Source organism: Callithrix jacchus, chromosome 4 (assembly GCF_049354715.1).
Source record: "Callithrix jacchus isolate 240 chromosome 4, calJac240_pri, whole genome shotgun sequence".
Classification (NCBI taxonomy): Eukaryota; Metazoa; Chordata; class Mammalia; order Primates; family Cebidae; genus Callithrix; species Callithrix jacchus.
Window position 1 is genome coordinate 123854611 of NC_133505.1, and position 27344 is coordinate 123881954.

Consider the following 27344-nt stretch of genomic DNA (forward strand, 5'->3'; position numbering starts at 1 on the left):
CAAGTGTGGCCACCAGGTTGGCCTCACTATTTCTAAAATGCTTATCTTGCATTCACTCACGCATCAAATAGTTACTAACATTCTGAGAGCAGTGTTCACCCTGTACTTGAGTTGAAAGAGGATGCCTAGTCTCTCCCCCAAATCTGAGAGCAGTTGAATCCCTCCAATGGGAAGGTAGGGTGAACACTGTCACTTACCCCAACCTACAAGTATTTCCTGCCCCAAACACAGCCCATGCAGTCACCGCATGCCACATTGCACACCCCATTGCACCCACCCACACTGCTGTGTTGGTATCCCCCGTCTCCCACTGATCTTGTTCCCAGTCTCTCCCTGTTTTGGGATAAATTCCCCCCTTCAGGCTTTAAAGATTTTTATTTTGTCTTTGGTATTCTGCAATTTTACTACCATGTGTTCAGCTATGAATTCATTTGTGTTCCCATTGCTTGGGGCTTGTGCCTCTTGAATCAGGATTTATCAACTGTCAAAATGATCAGCCCTCTTTTTTTGTTGTTTTCTTTTTCTTCTCCTGGAAATCCTTTTGGATGCTCATTAAAGCATCTCACCTTATCCCCCATATCTCTTAATCCCTAATATTTTTTAATCTTTTTATCTTTCTGTGCTGGGTTCTCGATAAATTTCTGAAAGACAATATGGCCTAGTGGTTGAGAGTATAGACTTCGGATTGCCTGGGCAAGAAGCTGTAACCTCTCAGTGCCTGTTTTCTTGCTTGTGGGCAAAACAATATTATCCACCTACCTATGGTTGTTGTGAAGATTAAGTGAAACTTTAAGAGCACTGGCCCATACAAAGTACTGCATAAGTTTAGATATTATAGTCCAGTTCACTAATTCCCTCTTCTGTTATCTAATTTGCTGTTTAATTTATCTATCAATGTTTTAAATTTCTTTTTTGATTTCTAGAAGGTCCGTTGATTCTTTTTTGACTCTGCTCTTTTCCACAGTTTTGATTTTTTGGGGGCATTGATTCCTTCTTTTAATAATTTGAAACATACTAGTTTGGTAATATTTCTTATTGTTCTGTTGTCTTCACTTTATTTAGAGGAAAAGCTGAGGTCTGCACAGTGGTTTATAGGGCTCCGTCAGTGCTGTCCAATAAAGCTTTTGCAATAATGGAAATCTTAGCTCTGAGTTGCCCAACAGGGTAGCCACTAGCTACATGTGCCTATTGAGCACTTGAACTGTGGCTGGAGACACTGAAAAATAAATTTTTAATTTTATTTTTGATTACAAAATACTTGTGAGGAGCGCAGGCATTGCCTGTAAACCATTGGTTGCCCATCTTCCCAGGCTATACTTCTATAAATACCCTTTGTAAAACAGCAAGCTCACGCTGTTCCCAAGTGCTTGCACATTCTAACAGCTGCAGAGTACAGTATATGACCAGGTGGAAAGTTAGACCCCCCCCCCACTCACAGGATCCCTACAGTTAATCTTCCGGCTCCCTCTTCCTATTGGCCATAGGTAAATTATACCTCCATAATTCTCCGACTGCTTTCGAGTAACCTCGGAAGGCAGTGACTAAGATCCTTTCCTTGTTTCCAGCTTCCTGTGTCCCAGGCTGCCTGTGGCACCCGGGTCCCTTGGGCCCCGCACATTCCAGAGCGACGATGGAGGAAGGGCAGGCCAGGCCAAGCATGAGGAATGAACAGTCTTTACTGCGCTCAGACCAGGAGTCCATGAGTCTTGAAGATCTCTTTGTATTTGTCACTTTTCTTCTCCACGTTCTTCTTGGCCTGTTTCCGTACCCTCACGAGCTGTTTCTTCTTCCGGTAGTGGATCTTGGCTTTCTCCTTCCTCCTTTCCTGGGTGGCTGTCACTGTCTGGTACTTGGAGCCAACCTCATGAGCCAGGCGCCCCAGATAGGCAAACTGTCTTGTAGACTTCAGACCCACGACCTTGAGGGCAGCCAGAACCACCAACCGCTTTTTCTTGTCGTAGGGTGGTGGGATGCAGTGAAACACCTTGAGACGGTCCAGGGCGGCCTGGCCTCACTTGGTCTTGTGGGGCAGCATGCCTCGCACAGTCCGTCAGAACATGCCGCTGTGGGCCTGAAACCAGTAGGGTCCTCGCGAAGGGTTGGTGTTTATCCGCTTGCGGAGGAAAGCCAAGTCCTATAACTTGTTTCTGTAGAAATTGCCAGAAATATTGATGCCCTCACAGCATACGACCACCACCTTCTGGCCCAGCAATACTTCCTTAGCCAGATGGCTGCCAGGCAGCCGGGAGAGGGCCTCAACCATCGAGCACCAGGACGTACACCTCCACCATCTTCAGCAGCAGCCTGGGAAAGCTATTTTTTATAGTTTTTTAAAACTTATTTTGTCTTTTTTTCAGAGATAGGGTCTGACTATGTCACCCAGGCTGATGTACAATGGCACAATTATAGCAGGCTCTAGCTCCTGGGCTCAAGGGATCCTCCCGCCTCAGCCTCCTTAGTAGCTGATGCTACGAGCATGTACCACTACAACCTACTAATTAAAAAAAAATGTAGAGATGGGGTCTCACTGTGTTGCCAGGCTGGTCTCAAACTCCTGGGCTCAAGTGATACTCCTGCCTTGGCCTTCCAAAGCTCTGGGGTTATAGGCATGTGCCACTGTGCCCAGCCTAATTTTATTTTATTTAAATATAAATAGTCACAGGTGGCTGGTGGTTACTGTATTGAATAAGACAAGTCTGTGATCTGTATATCCCATAGGCCTTCACTTCCTCAACCCCCTCGTCTCCTATGTCCCCACCAATTCACCCCATTCCAGCCACATGGGCCTATTGGCTATTTCTTGAACATGCCAGGGCACACTCATCTGGACATGTTTGTGCTTGTTCTGTCTTCCTAGAAAACTTCCCCGAGATATTTGTGTGGCTTTTTCTTTTGCCTCTTTCAAGTCTGCACTCAAATGTAACCTCCATGAGGTCTTCCCTCTGCCTGTCTAAAAACTACAAGCTTCTTCTCTAACAGATTTCCGATCTCCTTTCCTGCTTATTTTTTCTCCTTAATATTTATCACCGTCCAATATAGCACACATTTAAAATTTTTGTTGCATATTATGTCTCTCTCCCAGTAGACCATATCTCTTGGGGAAAAGAATTTGTCTCGTTTAGTCCCTGCCTATCCCCAGCACCTAAAACAGTGTTCCGTACATGTTTGTTAAAGGAATGGTCAGACATTCTCGAGGCTCTATCCTGTTTGTTGTTTCTATTGAATCTTGTTGATGATAGTTTGCTGCTTTGTATATTGAGCAGGTCTTGCTCTGTTGCCTAGGCTGGAGTGCAGTGGTACGATCAGGGCTTACTGCAGCCTTGACCGCCTGTGCCCAAGTGATCCTCCCACCTCAGCCTCCTGAGTAGCTGGAACCAGAGGTGTGTGTCACTACACCTGGTTAATTTTTAAAATTTTCTGTAGAGATGGGGTCTCCCTGTGTTGCCCAGGCTAGTCTCAAACTCCTGGGCTCAAGTGATCCTGCCACCTTGGCCTCCTAAAATGCTGGGATTATGGGGTGAGACACCACACCCGGCCTGTATTTGAAAATTTTTGATGTGAGCCCTTCCTTAGTGGGTCTTTTTCCTCCCTGTAAAAGTTTAATGATATTGTCCTTTCTTAGCGGTTTTGCGTTTGCATCTGTCAGTGACACTAGGTAGGATTGCCAGTTTAAATACAGGACGTCTTGTTAAACTTGAATTTCAGATAACAAATGATTTTTTCTGTAAATGTTTTATGCAATATTTGGGACACATTTGTTGTAAAAATTTGTGTCCTGCATTTTTATTTGCTAAATCTAGCAACTTTAATACTAGGAATATTGTCAGCCCTGCACCAGTTTTTAATTTTTAGATTGGTCATTATGACTTGTACTGAAAATTTAGGTCCAAACCTTTGTGGAGCACAAACCTGACATTTTAATGTCTTGAGAGATGTTTCTGTTTTCATCCAGGGCCCATTCATTCTTTGTTTTCTATTTTATCGGGCAGATTTTTTAAGGCTCACCCTTTCACTGTTTCAGCTCCCTGCCATACTCACCTCAAAAGCTTGTCTCCTGTCTCTTCATGAAGGATAAATTCCCGGCATCGAAGTAACTGAAGCCACTCCCCTACCTTCCCTCACCCCAGGATACCTAGGGCATCAGCTCAAGTGCTTATCACTCTGTTTTTCAGTCTCTTCTTTGATTCTGATATCTGAGTATTTCCCTTTATTTCTTATGAGATTGGCTAGGCCTTGTAAAGAATTCTGATTTATTTGGTCTGACATTCCTAGGAATTAATAGCAGACAGGTTTTCATCTCTTTTAGTCTGCCATCTTGCTGAAATGATGCCTCTCCAACAGGCACAAGAAAGCATATTTATTGAAAATAGCAGGCCAGGCACAGTGTCTCACACATCCCAGCGCTTTAAGAATCTGGAGCAGGTTGATAGCTTCAGCCCAGGAGTTGAGGCTAACCTGGGCAATGTAGTGAGACCTCCTCTCTACAAAAAAATTAAATTAGCCAGATGTAGTGGTGCAAGGCTGTAGTCCCAGTTACTGGGGAGGCGGGAGGATCACTTGAACCCAGAAGGTGGAGGTTGTAGTAAGCCAAGATCTTGCCACTGTACTGCAGCCTGGGCAACAGAGAAAGACCATGTTTTTGTTTGTTTAATTAAAAAAAAAAAAAAAAAAGATAAAATAGCACAGGTTTGTAACCATATAGAACTTGGGATTAACTGGGGATTTAATCTTTGTAACTATGTGATTGCAAGCACCTTAGTGGTGCCTTCCAAAGCTACCTCTTTATCCCCAGAGTGGAAACTATTATAAAAGGGCTACTGTGCAGACTATATTATAGTGTTTTGCATACATTAGATGATCAGTAAATATTTGCTTTTTTTCTCTCTGCCCAATCTGAAGTCATCCAATACCATTTCCCTTAGAGTCCTTTTTATTTTTCAAGTGGAGGCTGCCTGTTCTCCCAACCGGTGAACTTAGCTATGGCCAGGAGGCAGCACATGCCCTCCTCCCTCCCGAAAGACCAATTTCACATCCTTTCACCTGCACTCAAAGCTCTGTTTTCTCTCGCCTAGCCCTACCACCTTTTTCTTTTTGCTGTGAAACTTAATATCTTCCAAGCCACTTTCTTCCATTCACTGAGGACATTCACCTAATTCTAGTTCTTCATTTCTCCTCTGTAATCATGCTGGAGAATGAAGTGCCCAACATAGTCATTTTTATGGTTTCTTGACTCCACTCTAGTAATCTCTGCTCCATTTAAACCACTCCCAAACACGTCCACATTCTTGTCATCAGCGAGAATTCCAGTACTGTAAACCTAATCTCCAGTAATTCCCTCTCAGCTCAAAACCCCCTGAGTTCACCTTTTCACCTACTTAGTCACTGACCTCATTTAGATACCTAACCCCCAGATCCCATCATTTTCCTCTAGCTGTTAATCTTTCTAGGTTGCATTTCCTTCCCTATCCATCATTGAAATGTTTTGTCTCAGCATTTTCACTTCATTTTCTTTCCAGGAGCCCCAAACCATGAGACCTCAACAACATAATTCCCCTTGAAAATACCATCTCTCCATCTTTATCACAGCAGCAGGGGAACACTACAAAACTATTCACACTGGGGCTGTTACAAAAGCTCAGTTTCCAATTTACTGGGGGCCCATCACTCCTCAATGCTTTTATTTATCTTTGAACCCTTTTTCCATACCCCTCAGTTATTATTCCAAAGCAGTGCCACTTTTCACACTCTCCCTTACTCTGGTCTTCCCAATTCCTTCACCTAAAAATAAAAGTAATTAAAATCAAAATCAACAACTTCCTGTTGATTCCTCTTCCCACAAAACCTGTATCCAGTTCATTCCTTTCCTCCTTCCTTTCTGCGGCAAAGAAAAAAGTGTTTTAAACCTTCACCGGTGATCTTAAATCCCACTGCCTTCCCCTTATCTCTTTACTCCAATTATCCCTTTTTCCTTTATCATCTTCTCCTTTTCATTAGAGATTTCCCCATCAGCCTTTAAACTTCTTCAAATCTCTCCTAAGTATAAATAATTCTTCCTTAGTATCCTAAGCCCTTCTAATTATCTGTTGTCTTTCTTCCAAGAGTGATATCTTGAAATTTTCATATGCCTTGATTCCCATTCATTCTTTTTTTAACGTAGTTTTTAGTCAGTTATATAGGTACACAAAACATAGTATCCCTTTCCATTTGTTCAAGCCCCTTTTGAATCCTTTCAGGGGATTTTAAAGGGTGCTCACATAAATACTGCACATTTTTTGTTTAATTTAACGTAGGTGTTTTTTGTTGTTGCTGCCATTGTAAATTGTCCCCACCTCCTCTTTTATATATCAAGAACCAGTATGGCCTAGTGGTAAAAAGCATGGATGCTGGGGCTATGCTGCCTGGGTTCAAATTCTGCCATAGTTGTGACCAAGAAGGACTTCCTTTCTATGACTCCATTTCCTTATTTCTGAATGGACATAGTAACCCACAGGGTTGTGGTGAAGTTGACAAGGATTAATATACGTAAAACCCTTACAACAGTGCCTGACCCGTGATAAGTGCTATATGGTGTTAGCTATATATGCAGTCTTCCTGTTTGATTTCTACAAGCTAATGTGTATGCTGCCCCTTTACTAAATGTCCTTATTTCTAGTAGCTTTTAGTTGATTCTCTTAGTTTTTTTCTGGAATTTGATCATAAGGTTTGCAAACAGTGCTAGTGCTATCTCCTTTTTGATATTTATGTGTACATTTAATTCCATTGGCAACACCTCCAATACCATATGAAATACTTGTAGCTCCATTCTTAGCATGATGCTGGCTTTTAGGCAGAGATAGATTTATTATGTTGAGGTGAATCTTATTATGTTAATAAAACATCCATTTGTTTCTTTTTTTTCCCCTCACCAGAAATGTGTTTAATTTTGACAAAAGCCTTTTCAACATCTATGGAAAATATTATTTTCCTCCATAGGACTCTTTCCTAGACCCAGTCAGATGATTAATTACATAATTAGATGTCCCAATGTTAAACATTTGGTTATAGTATATGAAACCATTACTGTATTGAATTTGCATGGATAGCATTTTACTTAGCATTTTTACATTAATATTTCTGGTCTGGGCACAGTAGCTGATGCCTGTAATCCCAGAGCTTTAGGAGGCTGAGGCTGGCAGATCACAAGGTCAAGAGATGGAGCATCCTGGACAACATGGTGAAACCCTGTCTCTCCTAAAAATACAAAATTAGCTGGGCATGATGGTACACGCCTGTAGTCCCAGTTACTTGGAAGGCTGAGGCAGGAGAATCATTCGAACCCAGGAGGCAGATGCAGTGAGCTGAGATTGTGCCACTGCACTCCAGCCTGGCAACAGAGCAAGATTCCGTCTCCAAAAAAAAAAAAAAAAATCTTTTGTGAATCAGGGCTTTTGTTTTCTTTCTTTGTGGCAATCTTGATCAGATATTATTAGCTTGACAGAAACAATTTAGAATTTTTCTTCCTTTTTTGTTCCCTGACTAGGCATTAGAATTATCTGTTGTTTAAAAGTTCAGTAGCATTGCCCTGTGAAACCACGTATTTTGGAAATTTGTGGGGAGAGCACTTTGACAACTTCTTCTATTTTTTTTATGGAAATTGGTTTGTTTAGATTTTAAAAATTCTAGCCAGGTGTGGTGGCTCAGGCCTGTAATCCCAGCACTTTGGGAGGTTGAGGTGGGTGGATCACCTGAGGTCGGGAGTTTGAGACCAGCCAGCCCAATATGGAGAAAACCCATCTCTACTAAAAATACAACATTAGCTGGGCATGGTGGCACATGCCTGTAATCCCAGCTACTCGGGAGGCTGAGGCAGGAGAACTGAACCCAGGAGGTGGAGGTTTCAGTGAGTCAAGATCAAGCCATTGTACTCCAGACTGGGCAACAAGAACAAAACTCTGTCTCAAAAAAAAAGAAAAGAAAAGAAAAAAAAGAAAACTTCTTTGGGAGCAGTTTTGGTAAATTACATTTTTCTAGAAAGTTTTCAAATTTATTCCTACAGAATTGAACCAAGTAGTCCATTATTGTCCTTTTAGTTTTCTCTCTTATTTCTTATTTTGTATATTTGCATCTACTCCTTTTTTTCATGACTAGTTTAGCCAACAGTTTGCCATTTTCCTCTGAAAAATAAGTTTTTTTTATTTTTGTAGTTCCTTCTACTGTTTCAGAAGCCCATTTGTTACTGCCTTAGGCAGAGCTTAAAAATGTCCTCAATCATGGTGAAGATGACAGTAGAGTGCACCTAGTGAGACTCACACAGCCTCAAATGTCACAAAGGGACACAAATATTCATGTTGCTGTATTGCTTCCTAAAGAATAAGGGGACAGTATGCACACAAGCAAGAGATAACTTATTCCGTAGGTATTTGGTGGGGGCAGGGGAATGCTATAGCCTTGATGATCTAGAAACCTACTATGTAATTCTAGGAGTTCTCTCATTCTACAGCCACTCACCTACAGCCAAATAGTTTCCTGTGATGTTCAAACCCAGCACAATCATCATTTTTAGAAATCAAAACTGTATCAAACCTAGGCTCCATCAAACTTTGCACCCTTTAAGAAATTTTTTTAAAGTTCTACTGCAGTTGACAAGCATGGAAAAAAATAAAAATAATCATTGGAAGAGGAAGACTGAAAGCTGACAATTTCATCTATATTTCCCTTTTCCTTCTTTGTGGCCTATTAAAGTAGAATTAAGATAGGGATTTGAGTTTTGGCTCAGACACTTACTGTCTGTGTTACTCTGGAAAAATCAGCCTTCGATTTATTTATCTTCACAGGAGTAATTTATTTGATGATTTTTCACAAAGCATTACAGCGCTAATAAAAGTAAAATTAATAATGAATTTGGAATCTGCTGCCCCCTGCTGGCAATTTACCAAATTAGAAATTCTACCTTTCCAACGCATAGAATCCAAGTTTTAGTGTCGGCCTATATTTTATCTAATTTTCCTTGTTATAGTCCATTACCTACCTTCCTTTTTAAAAGTATATTTTTGCCTTTATAGATTTTGGTGGTAGAAGTTCAGATTTCATATATGCATATATTACATATGGAGTTTGGGCTTTTAGTGTACTCATCACCTGAACAGTGAACATTATACCCAATATGTAATTTTTCAACCCTCACCCCCTTCTCACCCTCCCATCTTCTGTAGTCTCCAAAGTCTTTTATTCCACTCTGTGTCCATGTGTACCCCTTGTTTATCTCCCACTTGTGAGAATGTGGTATTTGACTTTGTTTCTGAGTTAGTTCACTTAGGATAATGATCTTTTAGTTCCATCCCTGTTGCTGCAAAAAACATGATTTCATTCTTTTTTCATGGCTGAATAGTATTCAATGGTATATGTTGACCACATTTTCTTCATCCAGTCATCCTCTGGTGGACACTTAGGTTGATTCTGTACATATCTTTGCTATTGTGAATAGTGCTGTGATAAACATACAAGTGCCAGTATCTTTTCAATATAGTTTCTTTCTTTCTTTTTTTTGGTATACGCTCAGTAGTGGGATTGCTGGATCAAATGGTAGTTCTAATATCTTCCTACTTAGAAGCCAGAGGTATTTCTTTTACAACCAAATGATCTCTTAACTTAAAACTTTAAATCAAGCTTGGGTTGTTTAAATCTTCCTTCTTTCCTAATTTCCATGAAAGTTTTGCTGCAATCTCCCACTACAATGACAGAGATTTAACTTTGCAATAAATTAAGAATTTAAGTAACCTCTATCTCTAGTGATTTTTTTTCTTAAAGTCTGTTTTTAAAAAATATTTAATGTAACTGTATCCATGTTCTTTTGGAAAAAATCGCCCAGTGTATATTCTTTCTCCTTTCATTTTCAAATTTTCTATGTCCTTCTGTTTTAGGTATGTTCCTTTTAAACAACAGATTGCTGGATTTTTTCCAATTTGAATCAAATGTTTTCAAACTTCAGTTCTTTCTTTTAATGAGTTTGAACTCTAATCAAGCACTCTCAAAATTCAATTCTAGCCTGGGTGTGGTGGCTCATACCTGTAAACCCAGCACTTTGGGAGGCTGAGGAGGGTGGATCACCTGAGGTAAGGAAGTTCGAGACCGGCCTGGCCAAGATGGTGAAATCTCTACTAAAAATAAAAAAATTAACTAGGTGTGGTGGTGAGCACCTATAATCCCGGCTACTTGGGAGATTGAGGCAGAAAGATTACTCGAACCCTGGAGGTCGAAGTTGCAGTGAGCCACAATCACGCCATTGTACTCCAGCCTGGGCAACAAAAGTGAAGCTGTCTCAAAAAAAAAAAAAAAAAAAATTAAATTACAGGAGTACTCCTTTGGCTCTTGCCAGACTATGCTAGCTAATTCTTACCACTTTTTGTGTAGCCTCTTTTCTCCTCAGGCGCAGCACATCTCCCAGCCAGATTTTACTAGAATTTAGCCCGTTACAGGCCTGGCAGCAGACTAGGTAGGAGCAGGTATTGTCTTAGGGAAGTGGTTAGTAGCAGCTGCTGTAGCATCTGGGAGCATAGCAAACTATCAGGTCTTATTAGAAAAGTGTGGACTAGTTCTTAAGACCAGATGGTCCAGTAAAGCCTGCAGTCTCTCAGGTGCACCCATCCAGATGTCCCCGTGGAATGTTTTAAGGTGCTACGTTTTCCTTACCAGGGCTTTCACAAAATAAAAGGGGCTTGGCTGAACATTCAAGTAAAACTCAGCAACTCTAGGTGTTCAGCCTGAAGCTCAGCTGTTTCAATCCCTCCATTGTAGGAGGTAAGGCCTCCTTGGGAGCTGGGCCATCCCACTTCTATAGGTCATCAATACAATCCTGCTGTAACCAGCCAATTCTGCTATTCTTATGGATGTTGTTCTCCCCATATTTTTCAAATGTCTGCATCATTGAACCACCTGGAGAGTTCCCTTCCGGAAGTTACTATCTATGTCGAGTCTCCAGAACTGTTCCCAAGTTGACTGATTTGCTAAGACCCATCGGACAAACCATAGAGTTTTGTTCACAACTATGATTTATTAAAGAGAACACAAAGCAAAATGAGGAAAGACAAAAGGCACATGGGCAAAGTCCCAAGAAAATCAGGTAACAAGCTCCAAGATTCATCTCTAATGGAGTCGCACAGGACATGCTTAATTCCTCTAGCAACGATGTGTAACAATACATTAAGTGTTGTGTACCTAGGAAGCTTGCCTGACTGAACCTAGGAGTCAAGATTTTAGTGGAGTCAGTCATGTAGGTATCCTCTGCCTAGCATGTACCAAAATTCTAGACTCTCAGAGGAAACTAAGTGTTCAACAAAAATCCTATTGTTTGTATAAACATTTCAGACACAGTAAACCACACTTATCAGCAAGGGAATGATGGGAATACTTCTGATATCCAAGTTGCTGGATGCTAGCCAAGGTCCAACCTTGCAAGCAGACACAAAGACATCAGGTTCAGGCCTGTTCTGTTAACTCCTTTTCTGCATACCATTTGTGAAACAGCCACTCAGCCATGATTTTGTGCCAAGGACTAGATAAACTGTACTTACCAACCAGATGTCATTGTCTTTACCCTTTGGGTGGGAGATAAGATAGTTCCTAATGCCCATCTTATTACCTGTTTCCTTAAATCTCACTCCTGGTCCACTTGTATTAGTCTAGGCTCTCTAAGAAGCAGATGCCAACACCAAAAAGGGATCTGCTGTGTGGTAGACTTATTAAGGGCAATGCCAGTGAGGAAAAATACGTAGGGGGCTGGGGTTGAGAAGAGGCTGAAAGGTAATGAGACCACAATGGAGGTTAAGACTCAAGGTGAATGAAAAGAGGAAGGAAGGTTGAGTGAAAGCAACTTGGACTACAGTGTAATCATAAGGGAGTCTGGAAAGACCATCATGGAATGCTCCAGCTAAAGTTGAGGAGTCATCATATGATAACCCTGTTATGATCAGTCATTGGCTAGCAGTGGCGTGGAGAAGTGTAGTCTTACCATGTATACAGGGATGGATTTCAGACTGCAGCAGCTGGGCCTTCAGTAAGCTATGCTGTCTGCTGCAGGAGAACTGACAGATGCATTCTCATGGCTGCCGCCATGGTGGTTATGGCTCTTAAAACACATGTGAAAAAGGTTCATTATTAAACAAATATTCAGCACCAACCATGCATGGTGATTTGCAATACTTTTAAAGCTTTTTTTTTAAAGGTTACAATTATAAAACCACCTAAAACAAAACACCAATTAAAAATGAAAATGCAAGTTCTCTTTAAAATTTCATAAATTGACCAATATCCTATGGGGTTGAATTCTGGGGGAAAGACTTCTTTTCAAATCACTTGGTGAATTGTGAGCTTAAATCAACACACAGAAAGCATATATGTATTAGCACTAAATCAAGGTTAGTCAGTGACAAAACTGTATTTCTAATGTTCATAACATTTCTAAATGTTCATAACTCAAGTCATTCATTTACAAGTATTTTCCAAAAAGTATTTTACATATAACATAGGTACTTCTAAATTATATACAGAGGTCAAAATGGAAGAATATCCTTTTAAATGGTGTCTTAAAAATAGGATTGGTTTTCTAACATATGTTTCCCTCATACATAACATCAGCTGCCAATATTTATAACACAAAATTAAGCCCAATCCTTTGCACAGACTTTATGATATATTGGTACAAATAATAGAAGCTACTAGAAATAAATAATAAGCCAAATATTTAATATGAAGGAAACAAAATGTTTATTTAAAAAAAATGAGATCAATATCATTTTAATGTAGAATATGCCATCTTTATTTACAGGCTAATAAAAAATATTAAACTCAAATTAACTAGATATAATACATTGTCATAAATGCAATAGACTTGAGGCCAACCATAAGTATAAGACTGGATGGAATAGGGATTACATAAGCAGGATGTCAAATACTGTACATCTTACACATGAATCACATGAAACCTTTTTGTTTCTAAACATGAAAATAGAATAAGTCCACTGTGTACAGTAAAAAAAAACTTTCTGTGGGGGGGAAAAAAACAGCACCACAGACAAGCTGTGCTAATTTTTGGTAGCTGTTGAGTTATAATTATCAAGACTCACAAAATTTTCACCTTTCTTAAATCTATTTTAATAATAGTCTCATTATCAAAATGTTGCTTTTCCATCATATTCATAACAGAGAACTGTAGAAGAGTATTTTAGAGGTTAAGTGTAAATATATACACACGTCCATACAACCCTCACATTCTATCAAGACATTTTCTCAACCATTCTGTGTACACATGTGCGTATTTCTCCTACTGTCCCTTTCTCAATGAAATGGCTTTGTACCAGTTCCCTCCTTACTTGTTTGGTTTTGTTCTAGAAGCTTCAGGGGCATATGAATCTCTTTCCTCTAAATGTGAAAATAATAAAACTGGTTCTCAGTCCTTTGGAACTAATAACTAATTCTTAGTTCATCCCCAAAGACCATACATTCTAAAATAAACTTTTAACTAGTTACTTTCTAACACGTGATAGGAAGTTCACAGTAGCATCTGAGCAACAGTGCTCTACCGTAGGCTTACAAACCCCACTGAAGCAGGAATGTAAAGGAAACTGACCGGTGGAGTTTTAAACTACTTGGGAATTTTTCCTTCTATTTATCATTCCTTAAAAGGAATTTATGTCATAACTGTCTCATACAATCCTTCAAATTACACAGTGACCTCATAAAAATTCCAACTTGAAGTTCTAGGAAAAAAAAAAAAACACCACTTATTAGGTAGCTCTTGAAAATCAAAGGGTTCTAGCTTACATTTCCTAAGGATTCAGTGATAGTAGATAAAGGATATTCTCTGAAAAAAATACCATGGCCATTCCAACCCAGGCTGTGCTTTAAGAAGATAAGAATAACATGGTTTCATGTCACAGCAAAAAGTTTTCAGGTCAGCTACAATGGGAAATTCTTTTTACTAAATAAATACAGTGGCTAAAATCCAGTTTGCAGATCTTATGTCATGCATGGGAGGTATGTGTTTGGCATAAGGAGACAAGCTTTTTTATTCTTTCTTTCTTTTAAGAGTCCTACCCTGTCAAAAGCAAACAATAACATGTGACTTGCTTATTCATTTGTACAATTAAATACTAGCTTTTGCTCAGAGGCAATGCTATAAAGTATTTTAATATCAGTAACAATATACACTATGAAGTGTACTTCTATTACAAATTAACATGGTGATATACAGATGAACACCACCCAAAACAAACCATAAATGAGCAACAGTTAAAACATTAAATTTATAAATAGCAAAATCACAAAATAAAGTATATACATTTTATAGATTTACCCTTGAACAAATATATAGTGCATCTGGGAAAGACAAAAAAAAGTGTTTTGTCACATAACATCTGAATACCAGAAATGAAGATACTGATAATATTCTAAAAGCCTTGTAGGCTTTCTCCCACTTAATATTCCCTTAACAGTGATATTAGCAAAACTGATTAGCAAAACTATCACCTCTTTAATGTAACATTTTGACTTTGCCCAGCCGGTTACAATGACTGCAGAATAATAGATCAGAGAGGAGACACTCCATATTTAATCATGGGACAAGAGACCTTACAAATTTATAAACCTGCATATGAAGAGAGCTTTAGTCAAACATAAACTGACACATGAAAACCCAACTAAAACAATTACTGTGTAAAAATGTCTTCATCTCATCTTGCCCACATTTTAGATGATTCGAAATCATTTACTTAGAAAGAAAACTGCTGTTTGATTTGAACGTACTGTGTTTCATGACATAGTAAAAAATCTGAACTTTTACTACCAGAAAAATTTATCTTTAAATGCCAGAACTATCACAAGACAAACTATGAACAACTCAAAATGTATAAAACTGTCTTTTGTGGATCCCAGAAAACAAGCATTTGAGACTCAACATGAATGGGTAAATGCTCCATACTGTGCACACAGATCAACATAATTGAGAACAGATGTTTTATACTCATCTGCATTTCTTTTAAAAACCAAGAAAGTCAAATGTTTAGTAACTTTTGAGAAACTATTTCTAGTGCAGCATTGATTGATAAAGGATTGTTTAAAGAAAACTATTTCGTACTGCACTGAATAAAGCTGAAATGCAAACTCATTACAATAAATGATCATTAAGTATTGATTTAGATTTCAGGATGCACAAATTTTTTTTAAGTCTAAAACCTTTCTTTCAGTTAAAAAAAATTAAGTCCGGTCTATATTTCTACAATTCATTTGAGTCAAGTTCTGTTTTCTGAAATACCACAGTTAACTTTCTAGAATATATAATATGAATTCATGTACTCTCTGTATTTTAAAGGGTATTATAAAATTCCAATTAGCACTGTCCTCTACTAAAGAGAAAAGGAACCAAATAAAACAGTAGGGTTTCATTTGGTACTTAAGAGCCCAGTAATACCCTTCAAGAAACACATGCTTTGATGCTTACAATTTCAAGAAAATCAAAATTGCTTACATGCAATAGCTAATTATGGCCTACCACAAAACACAGGGGGTTTTATGCATTTAGAATTGTTCACATGAAGCCCTGAGGTACCTGCCTTTCATTTAGGCAACAAACAGCCTCCCCTGATTTTGTATAGTCTTTGTCACCATCTTCCCCAGTGCCCCAAATTCAGAATAGTCTGATTAACAATCTTGTCTGGAGATAGTCAATTTAATAAGATTTATTATGATACAGACTGTGCAGATCATCTAATTTTGAAGCACTGTCGTCTAGCGGAGTTTCACTTGCATTGCCCAGGTCTCCATTTTCATGTGCGTCAGTTACTGCCTTCTTATTAAATCCTGAAAGAAAGGAGAAAAAAAAAAAGCAGATACTTTCTGGTTTAAAAAGTTAGTTATGGCTGGGCATGGTGGCTAAGGCCTATAATCCCTGCACTTTGAGAGGCCGAGGTGGCAGGATCACCTAAGGTTAGAAGTTCAAGACCAGCCTGGCCAACATGGTGAAACTCCATCTCAATTTTTAAAAAAAAGTTAGTTTTATAATTTTATTAGTGAAAAACAAAGGAATGCCCACTGTAATTAACAGTAGTAATCTGAGGCAAAAATAATACCTTATATTAATCAAATCAGTAATTCTTAACAGGAGAATTTTTCCCCCTTAGGGCAGGTATCAAATATTGTACAGATTAAAAAATACTACATTGCACTTATCTAAACATTATATTAAATTTCCTATCAAGTTTTCTTTTCCTTTTTTGGGGGGGAACAGGTTCTCACTCTATTGTCCAGGCTGGAATGCAGTGGAGTGATTACAGCTCACTGCTGCCTTGACCTCCTGTGCTGAAGCAATCCTCCCACCTCAGCCTCTTGAGCAGCTGGGGCAATAGGCATGTGCCACCATGTCCAGTTATATTTTTTAAAATTTTTTGAAGAGACAGGGTTCACTATGTTGCCAAGGCTGGTAACTCCTGGCCTCAAGCCATCCTCCTGCCTCAGCCTCCCAAAGTACTGGAATTACAGGCATGAGCCACCATGCTTACCCCCTATCAAGTTGTCTATAAGACTTAGAAGTAATATATATAATTGTAAAATGCAGTCAATTCTACTTATATAAATATCTACTGAACTGTGAATCATCTTTTTATTTTACATTGTTGCTTTCGTATTACATTAACTTCAATTCACTGAGGCATATACTAGTTGATTGCTTAAAATGCAATTTGTTGGCAAGATGATGTCTAGCTAAAATTTAAAACTAATTCTGATCATCTATAAAATAAATAATAGGCTTATAAATAAGTGTTGACTATATCACCTATTTATTGAGCTATAAAGTATGAACATGTGTGAAACAATAACTAATACTTTTTTAAATGTGAGTCAGTTAAAAGTGATATATGCACACAAATTTTTGGTTGAGTCACATTTTAAGTGTTTGCAATTTGCACAGATGACAGAGAAGCCTTCTAGCCTCAGTTACAAAAAAAGGAAGAGACAAGTCTTCTAATCCTGACAGAAAACAACAAAAAGGGTGAAATACAATGAAATCATATGGAGAGCAGCCCAACAGTGTAAAGTTTTGACATACTGCCCCAATAATGTTGCTCAAGATGCACAGTGAGAACAATAATTGGTACTAACTTTGTGCAGACAGTTGCAACACACAAGTTTATCAAAAGTGCAACAGTTTATCAGTTCACCATAAAACTCTAAGCTAAGAGTTCAACATTTTGGTCTCAGGAGGCCTTTGTACTAAGCATTGAGGACTCCAAGAAGCTTCTGTTTATGTGGATTATAGCTACTGATGTTTCCCATATTAGTAAGTAAAACTGAAAAATCTAAAAGAAAAAATTCATTTCTTTGTTAAAAATAACAATAAATCCAAATTGTTAATATAACATTTATCTAATGACAAACAAAAAAATTATGTTCCAAACAAAAAAATTCTAGTTAGAAGAGTAGCATTATTTTATAATTTTGCAAATCTCTTCAATGGCTTTATGGATAATAGTTGGATTCTCATATATCTGCTTCCATTCAATCTATTACAAGTATATGAAGAAAGTTCAGTCTCACACAGATATGTAGTTGAGAAATGGAAGAGTATTTTACAGCCTTTTCAGATAACTGTCAGTATTGTTCTGATATTATACAAAAATTTGACAATGTAGAATTTGAAACCTTATCAGTGAACTTTTCACACTCTGTTACATTAAAATCCATTTGTCCATCTTGCATTTTGAATGGATCTTTTACCCATGCATAACTTTATAACATTATTTACTGGTGATGTGAAAAATATTGGACCATTAAGTTGTGCAGTAATTCCAAAAGTTGACACAGTTGACTTTACTACATCAAAAAATCATATTTATTAATATCATCATTAATATCATCTGAAAAGTTAAGTGTTAGAAAGCTGTCAAGCTTATGGTGATCAATGCATGTTTTATAAAGTTCTTTTACTTGAGAGCTAACATTTTATCATTGGCAATAAATATTATCAGTTTTCTTTCTTAAAGTGATGGACTAACTTTGTCCATTTTTAAGAAAATGCCTTCCAAACAATCTGAAAAACCATACTTTGTTAGTCATTCTTTCAAGTAAAATTTGTCTTTCATGAAGAAAAATGGCTAGTTCAGTCACTTATGTATTTTTCCTTGAGACCAGCATCTTTGTTCAGTATGTGGAATAAGTGCTTTATGCCTACTTCCCATCTCATCACACAGAATATTAAAAAGACATGTACTGAAAGGTCAATATTTAAAAATTAACTGTTTTTGCCATTTCATCAAAGACATTTTTAAGCAAAATTGGCATCTTCTTCTTTTACTATGAATGGATGGCAAGGAAGAACACAATGATTACTAGTACAGTTACTAGTATTAGCAACACTGCCTTGATTAGTGCTAAGGCACCAGCAGTTTTACCGCAATTGCTTTTGCACCAACCCAATACCATCAGTGCAAACACCAACATAGCAAAAAAAGACAAATGATGTCTTAGTATTATTATGAAAAGCTTTGACCTCATGAACTCCCCTAAAATATCTCAGGGACCCTCAGAGATCCACAGATCACAATTTGAGGACTACTGCTCTATGTAAAAGGAAGTGCTAGAGTTTTTCCTTAAAATATGTGTTAATGATAGCAAAGGAACTAAACCAAACATCCCCAAGATAAGTTGATTCTAATAACAATCATGACAGTATATGTCAAACGTATTCATAATTAGCTTAAAATTCATTGTATTATGAGAGATGAATTTCCATCAAGACAGAGAGAATATAATCTGTAAGATAGATCTAATCAAAATAGCATGTTGGTCTTTGTTTCAGAGTTTAGAAAAAATTGTATTTATTTTTCAAGGATCACTTGCAGTAGAGTAACTGGTAATGTACGTGTCTTAACAATCCAAGAAGGACCTAGAAGAACATATATCATAAATAAAATGTTAGCATAGTGTACAATAAAACAATAAACAAAGGAAAGCTCTTCATTCCTTTGATTTCTTCACCATTAAAACAGTTTTACTGAAGAAATAGTCTGAGGCCTTCACACTTTAAGCATTTAATAATAATGAATATGTTAGTAATAATTTTCAGAGTGATTTTTACCTTGTAATACTTTGATATCTCCACTTGTGTCTTTGCAACTAGCACCATGATTACCTCCTCCTTCTAACTCATCAAGGTACAAACGGTAACGATGTCCACTCTCATCTTCATACTCTACGTTTTCATCATCAGAATCCACTTCAGGAGCCACATAAACTACTTCAAATTCAATCTCTCCTCTCTAAGACAGGAAATGAAAATGAGAAAGTCAAGTTATTATAACTGTAATCTTAAAAGGATTTCCAGGCCAGGCACAGTGGCTCATGCCTGTAATCCCAGCACTTTGGGACACCAAGGCAGGCAGATTACCTGAGGTCAGGAGTGCGAGACCAGCCTGACCAACATCAAGAAACTCCATCTCTACTAAAAATACAAAATTAGCCAGGCATGGTGGCGCATGCCTGTAATCCCAGCTACTCAGGAGGTGGAAGCAGGAAAATTACTAGAACCCGGGAGGCGGAGGTTGTAGTGAGCCAAGATTGCACCATCACACTCCAACCTGGGCAATAAAAGTGAAACTCCATCTCAAAAAGAAAAAAAATAAGGATTTCCAAATTCTTTGTGGGGAGGCTTAGGGGTGGAGAGATCTCAGAGATAGGTCATATCCAGAAAACAAATAATGAAATTCTAGACTCTAAAGAGGTAGTGAGGTCATCATGTCTAGATCAGCCCCGTGAATCCTCTCTACAGGTCCTTTACACATTATAGTAGCTCTTTCTACTGACCATAATCTTTTTGTTAATAGGTCTAAAATATAAAAGGATGCTTAATTATTAAATTTATAGAATTTTAGAACAAGAATTCAGTTTAAAAGTTATTTTGCCATGTTGTAATGCACACAGAAATTCAGCAAATACATCTAAATAGTCAGATATTAAATAAGGAAATCATAAAAACTTTCCTTAACTGATTCAGGAAATGAATTTTCTACAAAATGATTTTTTGTTTTTTATTCAATAATAGTAATTATTATATTTATATATTTAATTATAGCTTTCAATCCTTAGAATAATCCTGCTATAGTCTCTTTTACATGAATGAGAAACCTGAGTGAGTCTGGAGAAAGCAGATAACCTTCCCTATATAATAAACAAGAATAAAGAAAAATAAAAGTTTGACTGTACAGTCCTTGCTCTTTGTATTATGTCAGAATAATTGTGTAATATTTATACTGTCATTCTTTAACAATGACACATTCAAATAAAAAGTTACATATCATGCCAGGCACAGTGGCTTACGCCTGTAATCCCAGCACTTTGGGAGGCTGAGGCAGGTGGATCACTTGAGCTCAGGAGTTCTAGACCAGCCTGCGCAACATGGCAAAACCCAACTCTACAAAAAAAAATTAGCTGGGCATGGTGGCATGCACCTGTAGTCTTAGCTACTTGGCGGGCTGAGGGCGAAGAATCTGTTTGAGCCTGGGAGGTTGAGCCTGCAGTGATCCATGACTGTGCCACTGCACTTCAGCCTGAGTGACAGAGTGAGACCCAGCTCTAAAAAATAAAAAATAAAAAAAGGTACAGAACATTTTATGTTAAAAAAAAATTCGAAGCTATAATTGTCATTTAATAAGACTCCAACCACTACATACAAGTGTGGTGTTAGCAACTCTGAAAATTATGGCTTGCCTTTGCTCAAAAGAAAGCATGCTATGTTTAACTGCTACTCACTAAGTTAGTCTCTTTGGTGCTCTTCTTTCCCAGCAGTTTAAGGTTATACCTCAGAATTTAGTATGTGCTTAGTTAGCATTTCCTTAAAACTATGACTGCCTATTGCTAGCTCCTTCACCAGTCATCCCACTCTTTTGCTACTGGATGACAGTCAAGATGGGCTGATAAAACACTAACTTGAGAGAATGGGGTAGCACTCTTGATCTCTTTTATCAGAGAGATAAAATACCATTTTGCAGAAAGAGACAGACAATGCAGTGGTCTTCAGCAAAGTTTTAGATGACAGAATTAGATCTGTGGGTAGCTGTCATGGAGACAGAGATTTCAGGCTTAATATGAGAAAAAGCTTTCTAAAAATCAGTCCTGTATAACAATGGAATGGACTGCTTGATATCAGCAAGTCCTTCCTTTAATATAATCATTGAAGTAGTGATGTTGCGAAGATTTAGGCATCATATAGGATTGAACCAATGAACTATATTCACTTTCAACTCTGAGATTCAATTCTACAGAGGCATACCACACTGATGATCCAAAAAACATCTCAATGTACTACCAATGCCTCTAATTCCCTCAACTCTATTCTTGAAAGAAATAAACAAAACAACATTTTAAGTACAAATGTATGACAAATATGACTCCTGAATATGAATCTTAATTCTATAATTTATTTGCTCGGCAACTTGGAGGGAATCCTTTCATCTCTAAGAACTTTAGTTTACTCATTTTAAGAAAGACAGTTGGGCTAGATAGTTTCTATGGATAATTTCAATTTTAAAATTCTATGACTAAAATCAATCCACTTCTAGCATTGTCTTTTCTGTAATACCTTATATATAGTGTTTTAGGCATTAAGGATGATTTTCTCGGTCTCAGGTCCTGTTCTGAGTCCTTTATATGTATTAACATATTTAATCCTCACAGCTTTCTTTCAATCCCTCCCACACAGGGGAGGACACTGTGGGAGAGAGGACTTAAGTAACCTGCTCAAAGTTATGAAGTAAACAAAATGTCCATTTTCAGTAAATACGACTGAATGTCATTTATAAAAGCATTAAATCAAAGGAAACAAGATCTAGGTATAAATATTTTACTGCTTTAGAAACTTCATAGGGAAGTATACAGTGTTCAATAGATTTATAAAGAAGTAACTGATAGATCCAATTCTAATTATATTAAGGGAATTTACCTGCTGGGAAAGAATGGTTACAGCTTCTTTATGCTTTGTGTCCCTTAGGTTAACTCCATTGACTGCCAAAATAGCATCCCCAACATGCAGCCCTCCACATCTATCAGCAGGTTGCCCCGGATGGATCTCAGAGATGAGGATTGGAACACCATGTTCTTTCCCACCCTAAAACAATAATAAAAGGCAGTAAATTAAAGCATTCTTTGTATAGTCACTGATTAATCTGGAGATAAACTATTTTCTTAAAAATCTTTCATTAAGCACCTATGCTGTCTCTATAAATGTTGGGTAAAATTTTATTTTCTACGTAAGTAATGGTAAAAAAAATTATTACCAAAGAGTAAATTGGCTAAATTCTGAAATTAAAAAAATTTACGTTAGTACTCCATAGCACCATTATATTTTATCAAGTCTGAATCATCACCAATGACAAGACCAATTATTTTAGGTGCCACAAAAATAATTTTAAGATTATACAATTAATTTCAATTTCAGAGAAGTTAAAATATAAAAATATATGCAATGTAGAATTGAAGAAATACAGTACTTGGTACCTATCATTCTCTAGCTTGTATCTTTGATACACACACACACACGGGGTGTGTGTGTGTGTGTGTGTATCTTATTTGTCCTGCTAAAATGTATGCTCTTTGAAGGCAGCTCATTAAAAAAGGTAAGTGGTCAAGACATATAGATTAGATGAGCCTTTTATTATAAGGAACATTTCTACATTAAGCAGTACCAAAAAAATGAATGAACTTGCTCAGTGCCTAAGTATTACACCAAATGAAAATTAAAGCCACCTTGTTCATTAAAGCACTGAGATTACAATATAATGACTCCTAAAGGCATCAAATTTAAAAAAGGAATTATAATATTTAGACTCAAGAGCCAGTGAAATATGACAGCTAAGAAATGAGATGAGAGAAAGATACACATACTCTGAGAGAGAACAATACAATCTGAAGCCATTTAACATCGAAGACAACAGCCATATCTATTCCCAAGGGCTCCTAGAGGCATCACAGTATATGGTACATAACTATTATGTGAGTCATAATAAAAATATTAAACTATGCTTACTAAAGGTATACTTAATAGTTGCCAGGAAGGTTTATTTTTTTTAAAAATGTTTACAGAAAAGCAAACATTTATCCCCATAGGGATAAATTTAGTTATTTAAAAATATATTCTGTTCCCCAATGATAACCAACAGAATATTCTGTTCCCCAATGATATCCACAAAGGAGTATGACTACACTAGATAACTGCAGAAAAGGAGACTGGAAGCACTACTTCTTACTGTAATTGAAATGCCAAGGCCTTCATGATCTTCCTTAAGGAGGAGAACTTTTCTAATTGGACCAACACCTTGGCTTTTCTTTAGGGAATCTTGATCCTTATTGGGAGGGAAAAGAAGAAAAATTAGTATCATTTAAATAGCATACCAAATAGAGTAAACTCATATAATTTGCTTTTAGAAATCTTTATTAATTTCCTTGAATGGATAAACAGTATAGGGTTCAGAAAGTAATAGATAAAATAGAAAAATGAAAATAGTTGTTCTATTGATGCAAAATTTATAGGTGATTTTCTCACCCTTTTGCCAATAATTTTTAAAATATTGATATATTTCTTTTTAAACTGTAGGACATTATAAAAGAAATTATTTCCAGGAATTAATTGAGGAACAAATAGCCTCAAAAAATAAAAGTGACTGTCTGTCTTCACTGGATAGCTGTAAGATCTACATTCATTTTAGCTGAGTTGTAGAGTTGAAAAACAAATTTCCGATTGGATCATTAATTACTTATACATTCCTTGGTGCTCTGGAGTCCACCTCTTAAATAAAGGGCCTTGATCAATTAATAATTCTTTCTCTGGCACCTTTACTCTTTCTGTCTCTACTAAGCTGTTTTCCTATTCAGCAGATAATGAATTCCAAGTCTCTTCCAGTTTTAAAATACTGATCATGTGCAAATGCAAAACAAAACAAAACTAAACTAAACTAAAAACCTTTTGATCCTTCACTATCTTCCTTGGCAACTTACCCCTTTCCTTATCCTCCACACAAAGTTCATCCTCATCATATCTACTTCCTTGCCACTCATATTCAGTCCTCTGATTTCTGTCATTAGAGTTCTGCCCCCACAAGCACAACTGGAATTTTATTCTCTGTGGTCACTAGTAATCAATATTGCTACACACAATTAATACTTTTTGTTACTACCCTACTTGAAACTTGCAGAAAGTCATACTGTTCAGCAATCCCTCCTTAAAACCTGCTCTTTCCATAGGTTTTTATTAGACTACTTTCCTAGATGGCCCATATCTGATAGCTCCATCCCAGACTCCTTCCTCTAGTGATCTTTTTCCTTATCTGATAGCTCCATCCTAGGCTCCTTCCTTTAGTGATCTTTTTCCTTCTCCCACTCTGTAAGTTTCCATCTTTCACCTCCTATTCCTTTTACTACATATATGCTTTATACATATATACTTGGAACTGACTTAATCAATTCCAAGGTTTCAAGTATAAGAGATGGAGAATTTCCCTACTATTTCTTCAAATCAGATTTACCTCCTGAAATACAGAGTCATATATCTAACCGGATGTATCTTGGACATCCCACTGTCCCCTCAAGCACTACTTGTCTAAAACTGATCTCATTATCTTTTCCCCAAATCCTTCCTTTTCTTCTATTTCCCTTACCAGTGAATGCCAGATCTCACTCAGTTGCTCAAACCAAAAGCCCAGACTCTTTTTTTTCTGCTATTTAATAAAAAGCAGTTAGTTACCAATCAAGCCCTCCTGATTATAATCCTCTCAAATCTGTCCTTCTCAAATACCACTTCTATCCTAATCACTTTCTCCTTGGATGACCAAAGTATCTTTCTAATATATCTCCTGGACTCCAACTTGGTCCTCTTCACTATACCGAAGTGAATATACTAAAAAATGTAAATTTTGGCTCTGGGTGCAGTGGCTCATGCCTGTAATCCCAGCACTTTGGGAGGTCGAGGTGGGTAATCACCTTAGGTCAGGAGTTCAACACCAGCCTGGCCAACATGGTGAAACCCCATCTCTACTAAATATACCAAAAAATTAGCCAGGCATGGTGGCACACACCTGTAATCCCAGCTACTCAGGAGGCTGAGACAGGAGAATCACTTGAACCTGGGAGGCAGAGGTTGCAATGAGCCGAGATGGCGCCACTGCACTCCAGTCTGGGCAACAAGAGCAAAACTCTGTCTCAAAAAAAAAAAAAGTAAATTTTATGATGTCCGCCATTTTATTTAAAAGTTCCATGATTATCAGGTTAAAGTTAAAATTCCTCTATGTAGTATAAAATAATTTTTATAATCCAGCTATTACCTAAAATCCCAACCTCATATTTAGCTAATTTCACAAGCATGCTTTTATCACTCATGCATATCTGATACAAACTATTTTGTCTTCCTCCTAACATCTCCATTTCCAAATCTACTAGACCTAGAAATTAATGGGGACCACCAATGTCCTAGAGAAGACAATGGCATAAAGTGCTTATCACTATCCCCACTTCTCTTCCACCAACTCTATGTACATATCAATTCTTCTTACAAAAATACTTGCAGAGGCAACAAACTATTTTACTATTTAAGGCCATACATTATCTGGTACTAAGATATGTGAACGCTTGTGAGACATGTTTTTGTATATTAAGGTCTTTATTATCAAGCAGCTGTTGAAATAGAAGTTAATAAAGATTTATCCAGATAGAAAGAGAAACTTTCATACAATGGTGGCTACAGAAACAGACAACTGGCTACAGATCTCAAATTCCATCTTAATCCAAGACCAAACAGGTATAAACGTTAGTTCAGAATCAACATTTGGATTCAGTTACCAAAAATGTCCTTAAAATACTACCCCAAAATATTTGTCAATTTATCAATATGATCACACACTCTAAGCTAAGCTCAAAACAAATTTAAGTGTACCCCATCATTCTCTAGGAAAAACTGGAAATATGGCCCAACATACTAGCAATATGTGTTTGCTAACAATGGTTCACTATCTGCAGAAACATCATTCCCAGGGCATTAGTAAGTCTGCGAAGAGCTACTAAAATTTCTATGGACTGTTTAAACTTTATCTACTTTGAATAAGTTAAATCCCATTTTCACTTTTTAAATAAAGCTTTCAAACAATCCTAGAACAAAGGAAAGAATGAAAAGTAATTGTGACTAAAGAAAGAAGGAAGAGGCTGAGTGGGAAGCAGCAGCAAAGCAAACATACATGGCCTGGTGGTGCTTGCATTGGTCGTTTCAAATCATTACGTCCTCTGCAGGCTCTGATCACAGTTTTGTGACGATGCAAATGTATTTCAGCTTCCAATTGGTTCCAAAGCTTATCATGAGCAGGTCCCTTCATATCTCGTCCTAGCAATTGTATTTGTTGGACCCTTCATATTGAGAAAAGAGTTCATTTAGCTGATTTTTCATTATGCTTACTATAGTGAGAATTCAGAAAAAATATTGAACCTAAGTAGCTTTTGCATGAATTTCAAATTAGTGATAAAACTAATACTCAGGAACATCTTTTATGTCTCTCAGATTTAAAAAAAAATATGAAAAACTCTGAAAAGAACAGGTATCTTCAAGGGAAAAACCAGTAAAACAATTTTTTAAAGAAATTAATGTGAATTCATTTAGTCGTATAGACTTAATTAAAATAAATCTATAAAAACAATTTATGAAAAAACAATTATGAGATTGTCAATCTGTTTTATGTACCACATGCAAAGTCATCAAACTCAGATACTATTAAATGTTACATTTTAGATGAGATTAACTGTACACAAACATTTCTTCTAATTAGAGTTTCTTTTTACAAAAGGATTATTTTAAACGTGGTTAAAAGTTACTAGAACCAGCCTGGGTAACATGATGAAACCCTTAAAAAAATTAACCAGGTGTGGTGGTGTGCTTGTGGTTCCAGCTACTTTAGAGGCTGAGGTAGGAGGATCATTTGTGCCTGAAAGGTGGACACTGCACTTCAACCTGAGTGACAGAGTGAGATCCCATCTCACAAAATTTTTTTTAAAAAGTTACTAGAAAAATTTGTACTTCAACATGATATAAATTATTTTTTCTTTGTTCCACATTTTTAATGTGGCATTAAAAGAATATGCATAAAATGATTTAGTATAAGTCACCAAAGTTTGTTAATAATTTGCTTAATAAATACAAGCAAAATTCTGTGTATTATTATAATAAAATCACTGTCATTAACTTAATACCAACATTTTTTTTTGAGAGGCAAGAAAGACTGGGTTTCAGTGATCATAAAAATAATTCCTTATGGAAGTTCTACTATGCATGGGAACGTCGGCTGTAC

General features: G+C 37.1%; 1 protein-coding gene and 1 pseudogene across 2 annotated transcripts in view; both read right to left on the reverse strand.

Moving 5' to 3' along the window:
* Nucleotides 1-1501: 1501 nt before the first annotated feature.
* Nucleotides 1502-2291, reverse strand: LOC100415207 (large ribosomal subunit protein uL13 pseudogene; annotated as a pseudogene).
* Nucleotides 2292-12717: 10426 nt separating this feature from the next.
* Nucleotides 12718-27344, reverse strand: part of GOPC (golgi associated PDZ and coiled-coil motif containing) — a 41128-nt gene continuing 26501 nt past the window's right edge. For both annotated transcript variants that reach the window (XM_002746903.5, XM_002746902.5), the window contains 5 exons: nt 26244-26409; nt 23268-23363; nt 21965-22129; nt 19106-19286; nt 12718-15831 (listed from right to left, as the gene is read on the reverse strand). In XM_002746903.5, coding sequence (XP_002746949.1) covers nt 15701-15831; nt 19106-19286; nt 21965-22129; nt 23268-23363; nt 26244-26409 — 739 coding nt within the window. In that variant the 3' untranslated portion in view covers nt 12718-15700. The remainder of the gene's footprint in view (nt 15832-19105; nt 19287-21964; nt 22130-23267; nt 23364-26243; nt 26410-27344) is intronic.